General features: G+C 52.3%; 1 protein-coding gene across 9 annotated transcripts in view; it reads right to left on the reverse strand.

The window, feature by feature from the left end:
• The window catches only part of CHD6 (chromodomain helicase DNA binding protein 6), a 217,412-nt gene that overhangs the window by 106,312 nt on the left and 90,620 nt on the right, over nt 1-20,480 (reverse strand). For all 9 annotated transcript variants that reach the window (XM_044985565.1, XM_044985564.1, XM_044985558.1 and 6 more), the window contains one exon: nt 6,282-6,772. In XM_044985565.1, coding sequence (XP_044841500.1) covers nt 6,282-6,772 — 491 coding nt within the window. The remainder of the gene's footprint in view (nt 1-6,281; nt 6,773-20,480) is intronic.

Consider the following 20,480-nt stretch of genomic DNA (forward strand, 5'->3'; position numbering starts at 1 on the left):
CTGCAGAAGGAAATGAACATGAGAAATCTGATCAGTTACCTCATGTCTTGCTCCACTTTGGTTCTGATACCTCAGTCTGTCAGCTCCGTGTGGGCAAAGTGGAAGGAGTTATGAGTCTCCCCATAGCCAGTACAACTGCTAGCTTGCACTGGGCTGTCTGAGACAGAGAACCTCTCGTTTCTAATGGTATCAAACCCAAGTGCTTGGCAAACAGATTGGGGAAAGACGTCTATTATCCTGGTGCCTGCTAAAGAGATGATGATATAACCAGGACCTGCAGTCAGCTGGCAAGAGGAGACACCAGGTTTAAGGGGAGAGGACCATGACCTCCTCTCCCACCTCCCACCTGGAGAGCTCAAAGCTCCTTTCAGACATTAATGAACTGATTCTCATAAAATGCCTGCTTGATGCCAGGGACACCATTACACTGGGACACTCGCTGCCTGCAGGGTAACACTCAGTGCAGTGTTTGCCACATCTTCCCATTCTAGGTGTGGGACCTGCCCGTTTCCTAACAACACCCATTAGTATCCCTAGCTCACAGAGGGAAGGAGAGCTGAACTGACTGCCCAGGCCTCGCACAGCATGTCAGTGGCAGAGTCAGCAGTAGAACCCACATTTCTGGATTCCCTGTCCCATGCTTTACCCAAAACATCATCCTTCGCCAAGAGCGATTGCTCCAAGCACATTATTGTGGGGCAAACTGCAGAATCCTATCTGCAGTGCTGCCACGGTCCCCATCAGTAAGGCACCACTTCAGAGAGGGAGGCAGGCTCGGGGGGCACACCAATGGGTGAGGGATGACAGCCTAAAGCCTGCAGAAGATATTCTCTCTGTTCATCTGCGTTCTCCCCAGAACTCTAGCTCTCCCTGGAAGTCAGTGTCGGGCTCTCTCTTCAACAGAGGGATGCAGCTGGCACAGCCTCCCCAGCACCCCTGCGCCAGAACATACTGCATCTGAAACAGGCAGTGGGAAGACGTGCTGCCCCTCATTGTGAACCAGGCCATGAGCAACAAGCAGGAGCAGGGAGTCCTGCGCCACTGCAGCACCCTCAACACGGAAGCTGGGAACCGGCGCAGCATTGCCAACACGGGAGCTGGTAGCCCTGTGCCACCACAGCACCGCCAACGCAGGAGCAGGGAGCCCTGCGCCACCAACACAGGAGCAGGGAGTCCTGCGCCACCACAGCGCAACCACCGCGGGAGCAGGGAGCCCTGTGCCACTGCAGCACTGCCAACATGGGAGCAGGGAGCCCTGCACGACCACAGCGCCGCCAACGCGGGAGCAGGGAGCCCTGAGCCACTGCAGTGCTGCCACCGCGGAAGCAGGGAGCTCTGAGCTGCTGCAGTGCTGCCACAACATAAGCAGGACATGGAGGGATTTGGGAACGCAGGGGCACTGGATGGATTCACACAGTCGTAGGGAGATGACCTGGCCACCTTCTCCTTAGGACCGGGGCTGTCTCATCTCTCTCTCTCTTAAATGTATAAAGGCCCCAGCACGAAGTCTGAGGGTGGCAAGCCGTGAGCAACAGAGACTCCTCATTGGGAATGCCATGTCCAACACTCCAATAGGGCTCTCCAGACCAACGTCAACACCTTGAACTGCAGCTGAAAGCAATGGGAGGGGAGTGCAGGTTCTGGACTCTCCTGCTGTCACCACGCCATGCACAGAGGTGGCCCCAACAGGGAGAGGTCAGAGCAAGTCACAAAGCCTGGAGCAGAGAGGAAAGGCCTGGAGGATCAAAGGGCTTCAGGTCAATGAAGCCGCTCAGGAATCCTGTCACAGTTGGGGGCCAGGAGCACCAAGCTGCAAACCTGGTGGAAAAACCACAGGCCACCCTCCTCCATACCTAGAGCAGACCCCCCCCCCCCCCGATGCACCTGCATCACCCCTGGCTGGTCTGCTCTGAGCTTTAGCCAGCTCCCTCTCCTTCAAGCCCCAGAACCCCTGCCCCATCTTGGTCCAATGAAGAAGAGGCCTAGGGCTGCATGTCACCTACATACTGATGGCCCTGCATCAAACTGTCTCACTAGCACCTCCAGCAGCCTCACACGCAGGTGACACCCCACGCTAAAGAACTGCCTGTGGAAGAGTCCTCAGATCCAAGGTGCAGGCGTAAGCTGTCCTAGCACATCTAAGAGCTCATTGAGCTACACCAGCCTTTGGAGAAATCCTGGCAACACCTGACTCAGTCAGATTTTATTTCACTTTGATGTCTAATTGTTTCAATCTTTTCAGTGGCTAGCGGGGCAAAAGTGGCACAGGACAGCAACTCTGGGCTTGTGCTCAGTGCTCTGCACTGGGACTGGGCAGTTTCTGGCTCAAAGCTCCATGTGACCGTGGGCAAGTCACTGACTCTCTCTGGGCCTCTGTCCCCTGCCCCGCTCCTAGATATTCCCCCACTGAACAGAGGGGAACTGAGCCCCAGAGACACGCAGCGACTGGCCCAAGGCTTTGCAGACAGTCTGTGGCAGAGCAGGGACTTGAACCCAGTGCTCACAGTCCCAGGGCAGTACCCTAACCACTGGGCCAGCCTCTCCCCACCTCAGCTGTTCAGACTGTACACTCTCTGGGGCAAAGACTCTCTCTCCCCAGCCCACAGGGGCCCTGAGCTCAGCTGAAGCCACTCGGCAGTACTGGCACACAAACAACAAAGAGTAACGAACAGGTTAATGACCCGGAGAAGGGAGGCACCAGCTTGTTCAACCCAAGAATGGATCCAATTCAACTTACAACACACACACACTTTGTACAGTGGGTGAGAGACACAGACAGCCCAAACTCCCAGGGCAACAATGTGAAAAGTGGCCGCTACTTGTGGGTGCCGAATGGGAGACACTTCAAGGGTTCCTGGACTGGGCTCCCAAAAAGAGAGGTGGAGTTCCTGGCAGTCTGCAAAGCTCCTCTCCTGTCTGCTGGGCAGCTCTCCAGTCCCTTGCCTTCCCCTGGCAGCAGGCTCACACACAGGAGTGCGACAGGATGACGGACCTATGCTCTATGAGAGCTTCACCCCAACCCAAAGTCCAGCAGGACTCAGCCCACCCCCAGCAAGTTCAATAGAAAGATACTCAACGGCTGCAGCAGAGTTTGATCAAACCTGTCAAGCCTCTGCCCAGCACCAATGGGGCACAAACACTGGCTGCATATGCTTTGCAGGTGAGTCGCCCCCATCTGGAGTGAACCAGGCAACAGCACACACTGGTTCCAGGCATGAACCTGGAAAGCATCAGTTCAAAGACCATGTACTTCTCACACATCAGCATCCTTCCCCCTTACAGGTAACAGAATCTCACAGATAAGTCAAAAGGTTTTCGGAAGTGAATGCACGTGTCACTGTGCACGCTGCCAGCTGTGGCTGTGCGTAGCTCCGAGCTGGGCCAATGAAACATGAGTCAGCTTCCCTTTGGCTATGGTCAGTTCCACACAGGTTCTCAAGCACTAGCTCACGCCACAATGTCTGCCAGGCTGCAGAGGAAGGGTTGTTGAACACAAGATGCATCCGTTGGATTGTGCCCCTCAGGTTCATGGGTCGGCCAGGGTTTGTAAAAAGTGATTGAGATAAACGTGACATTTAGGCCAAAAGTGGCCTAGCCTCGCACCCGTAATACAATTAAAGGCTGAAAATGCACTGCCCGTGTAACTTCCGCCCAAGAGATTGGCTGGTGTGTCACAATTAACAACCTTCCATTCATGAACCCAGGTGTTAGAAATCGTTTACAGGAGACTGTGCCACTATGCTCAGGTCTTTAGAAAGAGTGTGGCAATCTTACCATCTGCATCCAGTGCTGCCTTGCCTGACCAGACCCTCCCTTTCCTAGTAAGGAACCACCTATTCCATCCCAGGCCCAAATTGACCCTGCCTTCCCCAAGCAGATTATTCATATCATTCCCACATTAGCCAGAGCTGTGCGCATGATGGAGGGGCCACCAGAAATGACCACAACCTGCACTTCAGCCTCCCTGGCAGGGCTGGTAGAAGCTGCCTCTGCAGTGCTGCCAGCCTGGAGAGCATGAGCCCCAAACTCAGATGCTCACCCTGCAAGGAAAGGGGCCAGGACAAGCGCCAGCAGCAAATGGAATGCAGGAGCTGTTCACGAAAAGAAGCATGGCCTAGTGGAGCTCGCGTGGTGCTACACCTGGGGCCTCAGGTGTAGCTCTCGCCTGCCTGCAGGGTGGGGGCAGATGAGGGGAGGGAACCAGCACACTGAGAGTGGGAAGGGCCAGGCAGGTGTTGAGGGCAGGGGCCTGCCTCCCCTTGGCCTGGGCCGGCTTCCCACCCTGCCCAGCACTGGGAGAAGAGGGCTGCTGGTTCACTCTGACACAGGAGGGAAAAACTCCTCTCTTCACCTCTGTCCAGCCCACCTCTCTGCTGCCTCTTTGCCCCACCCCTTCCTCTTACCCTTGTCTGCATCCCCCACCCCTCACCCCTGGCCCCTGGCCCAGCCAAAACACTGGTGCTAAACTCCCCTGCCTTCCTGGCTGTTCCGCCCAGGTCACTTCTCACCTTTAAGCCACTCCCCGCTTCTCTAGCCAGCACTGGCCTCTGCCCAGCCCCCTTGCCTACATCACAATGCCATCTCTGTCTGCCCTCCCCACGCCTTCACTGGCCCTCCCTCCTCCTGCTCTCCTCCGCATTGTTGACTCAACTCCTCCTCAAGCCTCGCTTGGCCCTGCCCCTGCGCTCAGAGGCACTGCTTGTGCCTCTTCGTTTGTCCAGAGCTGCCCTGGCTTGAAGACCCATGCAGCCAGAGCAGCTTTTCCTAGGTGCTTGTGATGCACTGAGCTTGAGGAACACCACACACTGAGGGCAGGGTGCAGCCTTGCCTGCAGGGGGCTCCACTGCACAGACCAGGGCAGCTGCTGGCTGCCCCATTTCATGCAAAGTTGGTGGCTCCAGTTCCTGTTGAGTTGCAAACGCAGCCCTCGCATAGGCAAAGTTTGGGAGTGCCCGGGATGTTTGTCTCTTACCAGCACTGCACTCCCACAGGTACGAACCTTACATCATGGAAATGCTCTCAGCGCATGGATTATGCATAGCATGCCACGGCACCCAGATGCCAATCAATAAGTGTGGTTGTTACAGAACCCTCAAAAAACATTTATTTTAGCCAGCCGGACAGATAGTAAATCAAATGCAGCTGGAGCTGCAGAGACCCAATCCATTATCTGTGCATATTACCAATTAACCGGCTTTCCCCAGGAATGGGAGCTCCTCTACTGGCCCATCACCTTGTTAATTAAAGGGAGAAGAGACAAGCAAAGGCAGCAGTATTACATTATGCAACACAAAAGAACTCACAGGCCCTCTTAGAGCTACACCGCCTTTAGCTGACTCTTACACTGCAACAGGGGGAGAGGGGATCATGCTTTCCATTAGGAGCTTAGGGCAACCTAAAATTCAGTTCTAGGGAGATAGTGGTATCTAGTGGTTAGAGCAGCGAAGTCACAGACGGGACTCGTGGATTCTGCGTCTAACACTCACTCCTTTCTCAGTCAGTGTTCTCATCTGTAAAGCTGGGCTAAAACTTACCTTCCTCAATCGGGCTGGGAGGGTTTACAAAAAGCTTTGAGATCCTTGTGTGACAGGCCTGCCAGAGGAAGAGGCTCACTCGTGAGTTATTAACATCCTCGCTATCCCCACACTCATGCAAAGGGTTCCAGGCACTACTCAAACCCCAGAGTCTGGCTGGAGTGCATGTGGCCTGCTTCCCCCATTTGTTGCTCTGGACAGATTTACTCTTCTATACCCCCGACTACTACTACAACTGCCTTGGAATGGGAACAGCAGGGGCCTTGTCAAGCAGACTGAAAGGCCCGTCTTGTGTCACTACCATTTCAGTAAGTGCCTCATTACAAATCTGCCCCATTCTGGAACAACTCCCACCTGATGCCCCTATGCGGTGACAATACACCCAGCGCAGGGGCCAGAGAGGGGAGGACACAGGATTCGGCACAGCCTGGTGCTAACAGAGCTGGCGTGTCGTGTTGCCCAACCACTAGATATCGCAGTGGTGTACACACACTTTGTACATCAGTCTCAGTGAGAGCCCTGCAGACAGGAGTGCCCAAAGGGTGCTGCCCACACAGCTCACTCCAGTATGCCAGCGGCCATCCTGCCTCCAATACAGGGAGCCCCCTAGTCCCACCACACAATGCCCTTCTGGGCTAAAGGGAAAGGTGGCCCTGGTCTGCTCCTAGAAGCTACCACCCTGCCCTGGCCTGGTTGCAGTGTGGTTGGGGCAGGACCCCACAGCACTGAACACACAACAAGACCCACCTGGCCTTCCTAGGCTTTGCCTTGCGGGCCGGCTCAGTGCTGCTCTTCTTTTCTTTAGGCTCCTTGGGAGCTTTGGCCTCCCGGGGTTTCCTGGGTTTCTTGGCTGCCTCCTTCTGCTTGGGTTCCCTGGGTTTCTTGGGCTCCCTGGGTTTCTTGGGCTCCTTTGGCTCTTTGGGCTCTCTCTTCCTCTTTGGTTTCATCTCTCTCTCCAAGGCTCCTTTCTCTCCCACTTCCAACTCCCCCGGGACCTTTTTCTTCCGTTTCTTCTTCACCCCGGTGCCCCCACCCCCACTGTCCTGCATGCCATTCTGAGATGGCATCCTCTTCTGTACAGCCTCGCCAGGCTCCTCCTCCGGGCGTTGGTAGTGACTGGCCAAGTCTGCAATGTTCACGTGGGGACACAGGTCCTCCCGATCGGCGCTGCTGGCAAAGGGGGCCTGGGGTTTGTACTCGCAAGGGAGTGAGGCGCCAGACATCAGGGAATGAGACAGCTGCAGAGAGCAGAAAGGAGGAGCATTAGCAAACAGCCCCTACAGACATGGCAGGTGGGGGCTGCAAGGGCCCTGTCAGTCTCCAGACCCTATGGATCTTTACACGCCTAGGGGTGGTGTTACACATAGGCCATTATGCTTACAACATAGCCTGACTTCTGCAGAGGTTGCCCAGTGCAGTGTCATGCACAGGACTGCACTGGGTACCAGACTGTTCCAGCAGGACAGCGTTCAGCGCGGTGTTGCTGCATGCTGCTAAGCAGACGGATGTTTGGCGTAAAACTATCAATAAACAATAACAATCACCACTTCTGTAGTTTTGCAACCATCCGTCGGAGAGCACTGTACAAAGGTGTAAGTCTCACTCCTCCCTTTGACAGAGGGGAAGCTGAGCCCAGCAAGGTCAGCAGCAGAGCTGGGAGCTGAATGCAGGCCTTCTGGGTCCCAACTCAGTGCCACCGAGAAGCAGCACCCACTTCCTGGTGGTGCCGGGGCAGAGAGGGGGAAGTTTGCACCTCCCCTATTCAGGGACCGTGGGGGCCTAGTACCCCTGCCTCAATGGCCTCATAGGGCTTTGCAGGGTTTTGGAGTTGCCACCTCCCGCCTGACCTCTACACACCCAGTGCTCTCAGACCTGCTGTGGAGGTGACGCAGAGCTGGCTCCATGGCCAGGCAGGCATTCCCAAGCCAGGGGTGTTCCCTGGAATTATGCCTGCCCTGCAACCTCTTTACAGCTGCCTCGCTGGCTTAGAGGGGGCACAGGGAAACCCCCAATGGGGTGCTGGTTACCCCTGGGGAGTGTGCTGTGTGTTTCATTCAGCATGCAGACAGGAGGCAGCCACCCAGCCAGATACAGTGCTGGGCAGTGTGATCACAGGGTCACTGGTGCTTCCTTCTAAAGGATCAGACACACCCAGGCCACTCCTGACACCACGGGCTGTGCAAACCCAAAGCAGTTTGGCGTACTCTCTGCTTCGCCCTGCTTCTGGTGTTTGTTTATTTTTGCAATTTCTTCAACACTAACCCCTGAAAGAATTCAATCCCCTCCTCCCACTGCTCCCAGCCTCAGGCAGACAGGGTAAAACCAGCACAGCAACCTCCAAAGCTGGCAAAACAGGCCATAAGGGGAGCAATAAAGTGACCAGAGAGCTCCGGGGCTAGACTAGGGCACCCTGGTGTAATGGAGTTTACTTTCCCCTGAAGAGAGGACTGTTTTGTTGGACTCTCGCTGGGATTGGGGCTGTGCCGAGCACTCATGGGAGACCCTGAGCTCCATGTGGTGTTTCAACCCGGGACAGGATGTATCATAGGAAATGTTTCTCAGAAAAGCTACCAGAGATAGACAGTGACCGAGGGCTGCTCACAAGTCAGCCAGAAACATGACTCTTTCTTTGCAAATAATGAACAGGATGAAATTACAATGAGCATGGGGAAAGGGGGGGGCCAGGTTCCTTTTCAGCTTCCCAGTATCGCAAGCCTGTGAGAAAGTGGGAGCAGTGTTGCCTTTTGATCTGGATGCTTTCAGCCTGGCCATCCCAGTGTGAAAGGGAAGGAAGAGACCAAAAATCTCAGGGCTAGCACAGCACATACGGATCACTGGCTGTCCCTGCACTGCTAAGGACTGGACAGCCCCCACTGCCTGCTGACACTCACCAGGAGAGAGACCAAAAGACGGAGGGTGGTGCAAGAAGTAATGAGGAACATGCTTCCTTTCCTAGACAGATCTCCTACCTGACCCTGCCACACTTGCGTACAGGCTGCCTCCTGCAGCCCCTCTCATTGGCACATGTCGAGACAGGCAGAGCAAGCGCCATGGGCAACTACAGCTTCCCAGGATCAGAGACTTGGGAGGCCACAGAAATGAATGGTGAGCAACTGGGGGAGAGAGGCCACAGGAGACTCCCACTCCTCAGAATCCAGGGACCATGGGCTCATTGCTTCTGGGTCGCAGAGGGGGGGTGTTGGCCCCAATTGTGGAGTGAAATGCTGGCCCAGTGACTGGCCTGGCTGAGAGCAGGGCTCAGTGGCGGATCTGGAGGCTCAGACCACTGCTCTGTAGCACCCAGAACGGCCTGCAACACCTGGATACTGTGGTTGCTGAACATCCACAGGCATATAGGACTTTCCAAGTGCTCAAGCTTTTGGAAGGGGAATAAAAGTGATCAATAATCCAAAAAGGTCTGTGCACAAGTTTTCAGTGAGTGACAACTCTACGGAGGGCTGAAGAGCCTGCACTATTCCATTATTAAAATAATTCTTAATAACAAAACAGGAATTCAAATCTATTAATGAATTGGAAATTCTCAGAAGCTTCCTTCTGTTCCCAAACCACAGGACTGTAGTTTGGGGAGGATACAGTGTGTTTTTCATATATACCAAAGCAGCTGAATCCCCTCTTTGTAGTACAAATCCCAACTCAAGACATAGCTCTGGAGCAGGGACCAGCCCCTCCATAATCTCTCTCTGAGACCCCTCTGATGTCAGCACTTGCTGCTGGATCCAGTGCCTCAGGACATAGCTGATGGGTTACACAGCCTTTCCCCGTATGGCACCAGATTGAATCTAGCCCCGCTCAGTTGGGAGTGAAGAGTTTGGTATGTGTCAGTTCCAGGTCCCACATTACACACTCCTCTCCATGCTTGGCACTAACTGGCGGCCCTCTGATGACCCAGGGTTAAGGCAGGCAGAGTGGTGTGTTGGAGAAGTGCCCTGTAGATAAATAAGGGACCTCCCTTCACTTGGGTTCTCAGGCCAATGCCTTCACCTGCACTAATGCCACATTCCACTTTTTGATCATTGGAATATATATGTAAATTATTTGCAATATGCAAAATAGCTAAATGAATACTTGGTATTAATGATACAATAGTGATTAAGTGCCACTAATTTCCTCTGAAAAGCTGGCAAAGAAGCTGAATCCTTGCTTTAGGGGGAAAACTCAACTCTAGAGCCACAGCCAGCATCTCTGTAATGCCTGCTGCTGAGGCTGGAGTTCAGGGTTTGCCTTGCAGACGCACACTGGGTGAGTAGAAGTGCTCTCCCTAGGAGTGCAGCGTGTCCCTGACACTGTGCAACGGGATGTCCATGTGCCAGGGGACATTGGAGGCTTTTCCCTTCACTTGGCACTTCTTTGATTTGCAGGGGCTGGGGCAAGCCCTGAAGGAAACCTGACCTGCCTGCGAACAAAGCTTTGGTTTTAGGAATCATCAAGCAGGTAGAATTCTTCGGAAATTCTATAGCCATGGGACAAGCATGTAACCATTTATACTCCTATGTACTGAAAGGCTGAATTCCTATTTGCTCTGGTCCAAGTGCAGGTTGCTCTGTGAATTCTGATTTCTAATTTGTATTTACACACAAGTAGGGAGTGAAATGTTGTCAGAAAGAGGAACGATTCCTAACATTCCTGAAAGACTCGGACAGATGGATTCTCTGTATTTCCAGGGATATTCAGGCGTGGGCCAGAGCATGCTGCTTGTTTTGGCATCCCTGCAATCACTGCTGCACACCCTGCTGTTCTAGTCCTGGACCTCCACCCAGCTGTGCAGCACACCCAGCGCACGGCATCGCAGACTGTTCCATGGCTACCGTGCTGACCTATGCAGGAGATTTATGATATGCATGGAGATGAACCAGAATGCGACCAACCAACTAATATTCACTTGTATCTAGGTTAAATATAATGTACTAAACCAGGGTGCTACCCTGTTCCTACCCACACTGACTTCAGGGAAAATCTTACTGCAACTTGGCCTCCACAGGAAACCTGGGCACTGCAGCCCCACATTAATGACCAAGGGGAGCTTTCTTCACCAAGAGAGAGAGCAGCTCTGAAGAAGTCGACTCTGACCCCAGCTGTCAAGTACTAAAATCTGCCCCCGCCCCACCTTCCTGAGAACTTCTTAGATCTTCCAAGATGCCTGAGTCAGGGATCGACTGGAATGATTTACTGGAGTAGCTACAAAGCCAACAGCCCTCTCAAGAGGCCAAATCTCCCTTCGCATCCTTGCTAAGGAGCAGCTGAGCACAATTACCAGATGGAAAGCAGAACTCCAGTATCCTACAGCAGCATGGCAATGGCTCTGGGCCTCAGGATATGCCACATGCTACCACAGTCTGATCTCCCCAACTGCAGGGATCTCCCTACCCAGGGGGCCTGCAGGCAACACCTCAGGTGCTGTTCCCATAATGGGACATGCCAGCCCCCTCTCAGTATGTGTGGGAGCGGATGGGACACTACATCAGGGCCTGGCCAAGATCAGCACCATCATCCCTGGCCACCTGGACTGGGTCAGTCTCTCAGCCAACAGGTCAGGAGGCTGAGCCAATGGTGGGTGTAGAAATGCCGGGCCCATTTCTCTAGCTACGTGGAAGATGTTGGCTCCTTCCTAAAGGCACCTTTGCTGCTTTTCCAGCCACCTCCCCCAATATCTGCCTTAACGGGAAGAGATTTTCAACAACATCATGCACTTCCCCATGGCTCCTTTCATGCAAGCAGCATCATACAGCGCTTCCGCACAGCACCACTCCTCAGATGCTCTGCAAGAGCCACATGCTGGGAAGTCTGCAGTTGAGCAGAACGCGTGTGTCTTGGTGGCAGCTTGAGTCCCAACACTGAAGGCCCAAAGCAGATGCTCTCTGATCATCAAATCATCCCCAGACAGAAACCCTGCAGGGCCATGCAGGAATGTGCAACTCCTTCAAGGGCAACACTCCAGCCTTGCCATCGTTATTGCAGTTCTGCACACATCTGGGCACATGTGAGCCAAACTGGTCAGAAGAGGGCACTCAGAGTTGGCTCCTACTTCCACATTTAAATTGGTACTTCCAACAATGGCCACACATTGGACAAGTGGCTCAGTCCCCAGCTCTGCCACCCCCATGCCTCTCAGAATGGTTCAGTGACCTGTGATTACTGGTCCAAAGTACCACAACACAAGCCACTGAGCAGGGCTCTGCTTGTGCTCTGGAGGCCTGTGAACTCCAGAGTGGGGTTCCCATGCTGGGCGTTAACCATGCGCAGCCAGTCAGCACATCCGCTACCCACCAAGGGCCTCCGTACACACAGGAGAGTCACATTTCAAGGCTTCACAAAGGACCTACTTCCTGCAGTTTGCTTTGTGCGTTTGCAGAGTCCATGGCGTTCCTTAGATCAGTTTGAAAGGGTGCTTCAGTGACCACTTGCAAACACAAGCCAGCACATGCAACCCAATGACCACAAGGGACCCTCCAATAACAAGGGACCCTCCCTGCCTGCCTGCCCGCCCTGCCCCCGTGCTGCTCCAGGAAGCGGAAAGAACGTGGGGGAGGAGAGGTGCAGGGTGTGTTTTGATGTTGCTTCAGGCACCGCCCCCAGCAGCTCCCATTGGCCGCGGTTCCCCATTCTCGGCCAATGGGAGATGCTGGGGGCGGTGCCTGAAGCAACAGCAACACACACCCCTGCGCCTCTCCTCGCCCACGTTCCAGCCGCTTCAGGGAGCGGTGCGGGGGCAGGGCAGACAGGCAGGGAGCCTGCCCTGCCCCCAGTGTGCGCTGGGCCAGAGCCCACCCCCCGAGCCCCTCCTGCAGTCGAACACCCTGCCCTGAGCCCCTTGCCGCACCCCTCCTGCACCCCAACCCACTGCCCTGAGCCCCCTGCCGCACCCCGCACCCCTCTTGCACCCCAACCCACTGCCCTGAGCCCCCTGCCGCACCACGCACCCCTCTTGCACCCCAACCCACTGCCCTGAGCCCCCTGCCGCACCACGCACCCCTCTTGCACCCCAACCCACTGCCCTGAGCCCTCTGCCACACCCCTCCACACCTCAACTCCCTGCCCTGAGCCCCTGCCACACCCCACATCCTTCCTGCACCCCCTGGAGGCAGGAAGGGGGCAGAGTTGGGGTGGGGATTTCGGGGAAGGGGTTGGAATGGGGCAGGGAAGGGGTGGGGCCTCATGGAAGGGGTGGAGTGGCGGTGGGGCTGAGGGCAGCAGGTGTCAGTGATGCGGCCCTCAGGACAATGTACTAGTCCTCATGTGGCCCTCGTGGTCATTTGAGTTTGAGACCCCTGTACTAGTAACTGCAGCTACACTAGTGAGGAGGGGTTGTCCCTTTGCTGGCACAGGTAGAGCAGCAAAGCCCAAATGCACAAAGGTATTTAGGTGTCTAGCTCCCTTTCATTTCCATGGGAGTTATGCCCCAAAATACCTTTTTGAGTGAGCCAAAACTTTGAAGTGCAGACAAGGCCTTTCTTTCCTCCCCATCAGCCCAACCAGTCACAGAGCTGGGCTGTGACTCGACTAGTCTGAAATGATGCCAAGGAGGCAGCGGAAGGATCCTGCGCTTACATGGGGAAGAGCTCCTGCCTTACTAGTGATGGACCTGACCCAGCACCTAGCCAAGAGATTCATAAGGTGAGGATGCTCCTGGAGCTCCAACTGCTGCTGGGATGGTAGATGGGAGCTCTACCAGAAGTGCCTTTTTCCACCTGTGGAAGTGGCAGGGGTCTGTACTGCATCTTCAGATCCAGACCTCACCCAGCCAGCCCAGGTCTTGAAACACTGCACAAGTCTGCATGCAACTGCCTGGCCCTATTAACTGTAGGGCGCACATTACCCAAGCTGATCTTTGCAGAGCACTGGCTTTCTAGTCATCTGCAAGAATGTTGCCGGAGAGCCGTTTAAATCCCTGGCCCAGCATGAAAAGGCACTGGAGATACTAGTTTAAACCAGCCAATCAGTCCCTTCCCCACTGTGATGGGCTAACTCACACAACTGCTAGTAAAACAGCAGAGAGACAAGGTAGGTGAGGTAATATCTTTTATTGGACCAACTTCTTTTGGTGGAAGGTGCAAGCTTTCGAGCTACACAGAGCTCCTCCTCAGATCTGGAGAAGGAAGCAGTGTCTGAGCTACATACAAGTTGGGATTAAGCAGAAGGGGTAATGCATGTGGGGGGGGGAAGTCCCTTAAAAAGAAGTGGGCAATTGGAATCTAGATTGTTACACACAGAACGTTTCAAGAGGGCAATTAAGGATAGCAGGTAGTGTGAGGTGCTACAAACTGTAATGAGCCATAAAACCAGTATTCCTGTTATGTCCATGGTTTTGGGTATCTAGCAGAGTTATGAATTTAAGTTCCCAGGCACATTTTTTGAAGGTGTTGTGCAGGTTTCCTTTGAGGACAAGTACTGAAAGATCAGCTATGGAGTGAGATGGCTTTGTGAAAAGTGTTCACTCACAGGAGATACACAGATAAACAATAAGACAAAAACACTGTGCGTTCATTCAAAAACATTGTGATTGTCTGGTTTCATACACATATTAGTTATTGGGGCACGTGATGCACTGAATGAGGCACATGTGTGGTGCTAAAGAATCTGTAGGACCCATGACTCTTGAAAGGTGTGTTGTAGGGCGTACTGGTATCGTAACAGAGGAGATATGGCTCCAGCTTTTGTATCTATTGCTCTGGCAGGGTCTAGTGCTGCTTTGAGTTGGAGGTTTTTTGAAGCCAGAAGAAAGGTTTGGAGAAAGATTTCTTTCTGACGTGCTGTTAATCAAATAAGGGTTATTATTGTTTGATGATCCCTGTAGAGGAGTGGTCACCCGCTCCTGCTCTGAGGGGTTTAAAGACAGCCCTTGGAGAAGGCAGGGGTTGAGAGAGAGAAAACCCTGGTCTGATTGGGGAAACAGCTGCAGTTGGGCCACGCCCCAATCAGGCCCTATCTGGCCTGTATAAAGAAGCTGGGAGCCAGGAGCTCAGCAGTCCCTCTCTCTGTTTGTAAAGGGAGATAGGCCTGGCTTGAGGGAGCTATAGACAGGGTACCTGAGTAAAGCAGGGCTGGGGAAAAGCAGAGGAGCTGGGGAGCTCCAGCCTGGAAAGGCCCAGGCTGTGGCCTAGCAGAAGGCAAATAGGTACTGGGGGTTGCAGAGGGCAGCCCAGGGGCAGGCAAAGGCAGCAGATCCAAACCCAACCTTGCCAGTGATGAGTAGGCTGATACTGCAGTCTGCCCCAGGTCGTGGGGGCTAGTCTATGACTGGCAGTGGCCTTAAACTGAGGTGAGATGGGGATAGTGGGTGGGGGTTCCCCTGGAAGGGGGAGACCTGGAACTGTGGGGGTACTGCCAGGGGGGCAGCACCCAGTTAAATGGGCACTGGGGTCCTGGGAGGGACACCTGGGGCCAAGCTGTGGCAGATCACTGGCCTGCAGAGGGTGCTCTGGGCTGGAAATTGAGCTAATTCCCTGAGAAACCAGCAGGAGGCGCCACAGGGGTGAGTCCTGCACTCGCTACAATCCCCCATATGGGTTCCAGTGTGGGTTGACAGATGACAGCTAGGGGTGTGTAGTCCGTGGGGTGGGTTTTTTTTTTCTGTACTGAAACAGGTTCTCCTAGGGTATTTGGGAGGCCCATTCCACGATGTGATGTACTTCTCTGGTGTGTCTGTGTTTAGTGAAGGCAGTTTTAAGTGTGTTTAATTGTGTCTCCCTAACTTTCTCTTCAGAGAAAATTCTAATAAATTTGAGTGCCTGGCTATAGATAACTGATTTTTTTGGTGTGTATGGGGTGGTTGCTGGATCTGTGGAGGTAGATGTGGTGATCACTGGTTTTCTTGTATATAGCTGTTTGGAGGCATCTATTGTTGAAGCTACTCCAGGTGTCCAGGAAGTTGATGCTGGTGTGGGAGTGTTCTAGAGAGTTTGATGGATGGGTGGTGGCTGTTGAAGTTGTGGTGGAAATCTATGAGGGAGTTTAGGTCATCTATCCAGAGGATGGAAATATCAATGTAGCTCAGGTATAGCATTGGTTTTGTGGTGCAAAACAGGATCAGATTGAGTTTAGAACATTTACCAGCTGGGCAAATGGCAGGGCCTGACCAGCCAGGACAGGCTTTGTGACAGCACTAGTGCCCATCAGAAGCATCTGCAAGAACATTTCCAGAGAACTGTTTCCAGTCCTGGCCCAGCCACAGGAAAAGGCACTGGAGACCAGAGGCTGGGCTGGCCAGAGACATCACCCCACTGTTCACAAAGGGATGGCCAGGGAGAACAGCATTCCTCTAGGCAATAACCATGAGAAGCCAGAGAGCTACCTTCCCACTGCTCCAGGACATTCCTGAAGGCCAAATCTTCTGTCTGGATTTGCTCCAATGGAAAAGGCCTTTGTGGTGATAAAGCAGCTCCCAGGAACTGGGGCCTTTGTATGCAGAATCACACCAGGTTAACTAAAAGTCTGATTTCCAACCTATATTTCAACCAGTACAAACCCACATGGAAGCGCTGATTTCCATTTAAAGCAGTCCCTAACTGACCTAAGCTCAGTGGAAATTAGCCTGGTTACCCAGAAGCAGAGCATCCATGGCACCTCTGTCCTGGTGTAAATGGGTTTAAAAATTACATCTGCGATTTAACTACTGTCACTCCACATGCCAGCCTGCATGAGCCACAGAGCCCTCCCCAGCCGTGCATGAGCCAGAGGCCACCCTGCAGCAGCTCTCCCAGCGCACAGCTCAGATTCATTAGCTGCCATCTCAGCTAGAGGAAATTCCTGCCTCCCTTCCACAGTAACAATGAAGCGAGTGATCCATGAAATGAGACTGACAGGGAACATCTTGCATAGACTGGTGTCACATTCCCAGCTTTGCTGGCACAGCTGCATTGAGCACTTACCATGCCGGCAAGGAAACCCAAGCACATGATTGGCTGGAGCCTCCTCCCCATGTCTAAGCTCACCAGTTGCATCACCTGCCCTCATAGCAATACCCCCAGGAGAGGATCACCAAGTCAATCTTTCCCAGCTCACACTGTTCTCGTCACTGTGCTGATGAGAGCTTTAGGAGCGTAAGCCAGGCACAGGATTTCAGCTGGAAGGCAGACATGAACAGAAGAATTGAGCCCAGTGGGTCCTTCTAGCCCATGTCTCTCAGAGCAGCCAGTGCCAGCTACTGCAGGAGAAGGTGAAAGATACTTTGTGTGGACAGTTAGGGGGAAGCTTCTTCCTAGTATGTGTCCTGAGCAATGGAGTTGGTATTCTGTCTCATTTTATCATGGAGGCACCAGCCATGATGTCATGGTTAAGACTGAGCTGAGTTTTACACTTGAACCAAGCCTTCCACTGCTTCACTATGCATGAAGAATGCACATGCCCTCCCAAATTCCAGCACTTACACTTTGGTACAGAATTCATCCTCTGAGAATTTACAAGTGAATCAATTGGTTTGTTAGCTCAAATTGATTTGAAAATGGGTCTTTTAAGAAATTTATCCCCTGATGTCAGCCCTTCTCCACCCCCCTCTCTCAGAATTATCTTAATAATGGAAAGTTTGAAGAGTCTGTATTATTCCACCAAGTTAAAACTCACTTAAATCCTGAGCACTGGTTATGTGTGAAGAAATAATTGAGGATTAATAGTAATTTCTTGTAATTATTTTTCATAACTGAAAAATTATCCTTCAGTAGAGGCTGAGGCAGAAAATCTCCTTCACTGTAGCACCACCGGGAGAAAAAAGGCATAAAAATAATCTATTATGTCTTTAAAGATCCAATTACTCTAATCTGGGATTACAAACACTCCTAGGGATCAATTGTAGGTAACTGGATGGCATCACTAGAGGGCAGAGGTAAGGCTGACTGAGTTGCCCTAAATGTGCGTTTCCTTAGCTTGTTTGGATTGCTTTTGAAGTTTAACTTTGACTCTGAATTTTCTGAGTTTATAACACTTGGTTTGGGATAATTACAAAATCCATGTAACATTTTTACCCTAAACTGCCAACATGGGCTTTCCACCTTATCTCCACCTCAATATAGCTTTGATTTGGGATCACTGATGTAACTGCAGATGTTTCCATTCTCCATACAAATGGTGATTCCTTTTTTGAATCCCCCAGTCTCTCAGCCTCAGGCATCTCTTGTGGCAGTGAGGTCCCTGGGTTGTGTGTGGGATTTGATTAATAACTTACATTTACTTTGCACCTTTATCCCAAAGCATTTCACAAACTATGAAGAAGAATCAATCTCTCAGCACAAAGCTATGTTATGTAGCAAGGATCAAGGAAGAATCCCAGTTCTAGGGGGAGGAGGATAAAGACAGAGCCTGGAGCTAGGCAACCTGGAATCTGAGCAGGACTTCGTGGAAACACCCCAGTGCTTGCAAATTAGAAATTAGCCATGAGGGAGAGGAAGCATTTTCCTGATTTAGGGGTAGGGAGGTGCTGGCAGCACAGCACCCCCGAACTGCACACTGACCACTTGTTCAGCCCTGAGCGCCTGCTTAACCATGATGACCACTTCTTGCTGCACATGGGACTTTCCCATTCATGTGTTCTCTCTGCAATCCCTCTGTACCAGGAAGAAACAATGTCCTCAGCAAGAGCTAGACAGTTAAAAGTAAGATCTGCCAGCAACTAGGTGAAAGCCCATCTCCACAGAACTTGATATCTGGCAAGTGTTCTCAGGTCCAGGATGCAGAGCTATGCCAGCTGGATGCAAAGCAGACAGGATGCACAGCTGATGGGAAGCTCCTCATGGACAACACTTACTTGTAGCATTACAAAAGCAGCTCACAGTGAGATTCCACTGCTCTTTCTTCCCCTAGCCAGGATAGTCCTTCCAAACAACAGCCTCATCAGATATCATCCAAGCGGCTGCCTTGGCCTCCCACATCAGAGTGACCAAACCTTATGGAAGCCAATTGGGTTACAGCCAGGATAAATTTGGACCACAGGCCCTAAACACAACAAGCTTAGGACCCCCCACGATAGCAGTGCCCCTCCCCCTGCCTGTGCTGTGAACGCCATGGTAAAGCCAGTCCTCTGCACAGCAGCTGCAGCTAGTAACCAAGCAGACCAGACTAGAGGCTTCATTCTTCCAGAGCTTATAGCCACTGCCTCAAAATCAGGGCTTTTCCTCTCCCCTGCTGGGTGAGGTGAGGTGAGGTGGGGTACAGTGCAAGGATGTGGTATGATGTCAAAGTCATCCTGCCTCACAGACACTAACTCTTCGGTCAAAGAGGACAGCATGGGACTCTCTTCCCCCTTCCTCCATACCAGAGCTCAACACTGCTCCTTAAAAGATGACCACCAAGGAGTACAAATCAGGTCATGCCCTTTCCTCCTCCTCTCCAAGCAAGGCCAGAATGGGTTCTTCAGAAAATTCTTATCCTGCTTGCTTTCTCCCTGTGAGAAATCAGATCTTGTCTACCCTGTTTTTTCCTGGAAAACCCTCTGGACAACTGGAGAGCTAGTAGGTTCATGACCCCACAGGCAATGAGGACAAGGTATGATTGTGAAAGGAAGGGATTTCTATTGTTCAAAACACTGAGATTTTTGCTTTGGTTCAAACCTCAAATTCCTGACAAAAAGAGTTGGAAGAAAAGGTCTCTAGTTAAAGACTCAACTCCTCTCCACTAGAGTGAGAAAGCACTTCCTCCAGCTCTCTGGCTCCTCCACTGAGACCTCCAGCAAAAAACAAGATGTGCTGTTCCTGAGATTTCTAAGGTACATAACAAACACTTCTTTAAACAAATGTCTGGCCTGTTCACCTCAAAGCAGCCAAAGGGGAACCCTCCATTTCTGCCTTGGAGGCTGAGGCATAGCAGCTCTCCATCTCCCTCTAGTGATCGGATTACATGGAATGGTTTATAAACCTCCTTTTGCTCAGTTAGCAGATACTTACACGTTTAGATCCAGATGTCACAGGTTCATTCCCTGCAGATAACCCAACCAGCAGACTCACTATACACCTCATATTTAAATTATCCTGGTGCATGGCAGAGGAGTCAAACAAGCTGCCACACACCCCTGGACCCGCATGTGCTACTGGTGGTGCACACCAAGACCATAAACCATAAAACCTTAAACGATAAAATAATCAGACTCTTCCGGTACCAGCCCCTGACTCGGGCTGTGACATTCTGGCTTCCACGGTATCACCATACTGAGCCTTGAGCTCCTTTGTTTCACAAGCAATGGTGGGGCCTGCAGCTGAGTGTGCTGGCTTCGCTATGTCGTTTGCTCCAGGCCCAGATTGGGAACTGTGCCAAGTACAGCTGAATTCACGTTGCACATGGTGTGTTCCAACAATTACTAAATTAGTTTGACAATTTCATATCAGCCCCAGCCACAGGAACAAGCCCATATTAATGATGCTGTGTGAGGCCACCTGTCAGCAGCAGCTCCTGCAGCATGGCACAGCAAGTCAATGCTGCATTGGCTAAAACACCAAAAACTGCATTTAAACTCCTAGCCCCTTGCAAATACTGTTAAAGCACAAGACAGCCTCCACTCAGCCCCATGCACCCAAAAAGAGGACAGGCCTTGCCTGTATCCTTGATGGCCCAGAGTGGCTGCTTGGCAGGATCACCCTCTGCCATGCCAACTTCACCGTCGAGCAGCTGAATAGTGATTGTGACAAGGAGAAAATATGCATCAACTTACTGGAGAGCTTGGTGCAGACAGGCTCCAGCCCATGCTCCCAGGCAACAACAGGCCATTATAACCCACCTGCCTCAGAGGCACAGTCTATTGAGCAGTGGAATAACGCAATTTGTGCAAGTCACAGCTAGGCAACACCACAACCTGGCACCCCTAACCACACACAAACTTGGTGCAACTCCAACACTGGCTAACTTTTAATTCTGCAGTAAAACTTTCAAAGGGAAAACAAAGAGAGTGGGGGAGACTGGGAGGCTAGACGGGTAAGATTAGGACTTGCCAGGCAAGAAGACAAGGAC

The sequence above is a fragment of the Mauremys mutica genome, chromosome 13 (assembly GCF_020497125.1).
Source record: "Mauremys mutica isolate MM-2020 ecotype Southern chromosome 13, ASM2049712v1, whole genome shotgun sequence".
NCBI lineage: Eukaryota > Metazoa > Chordata > Testudines > Geoemydidae > Mauremys > Mauremys mutica.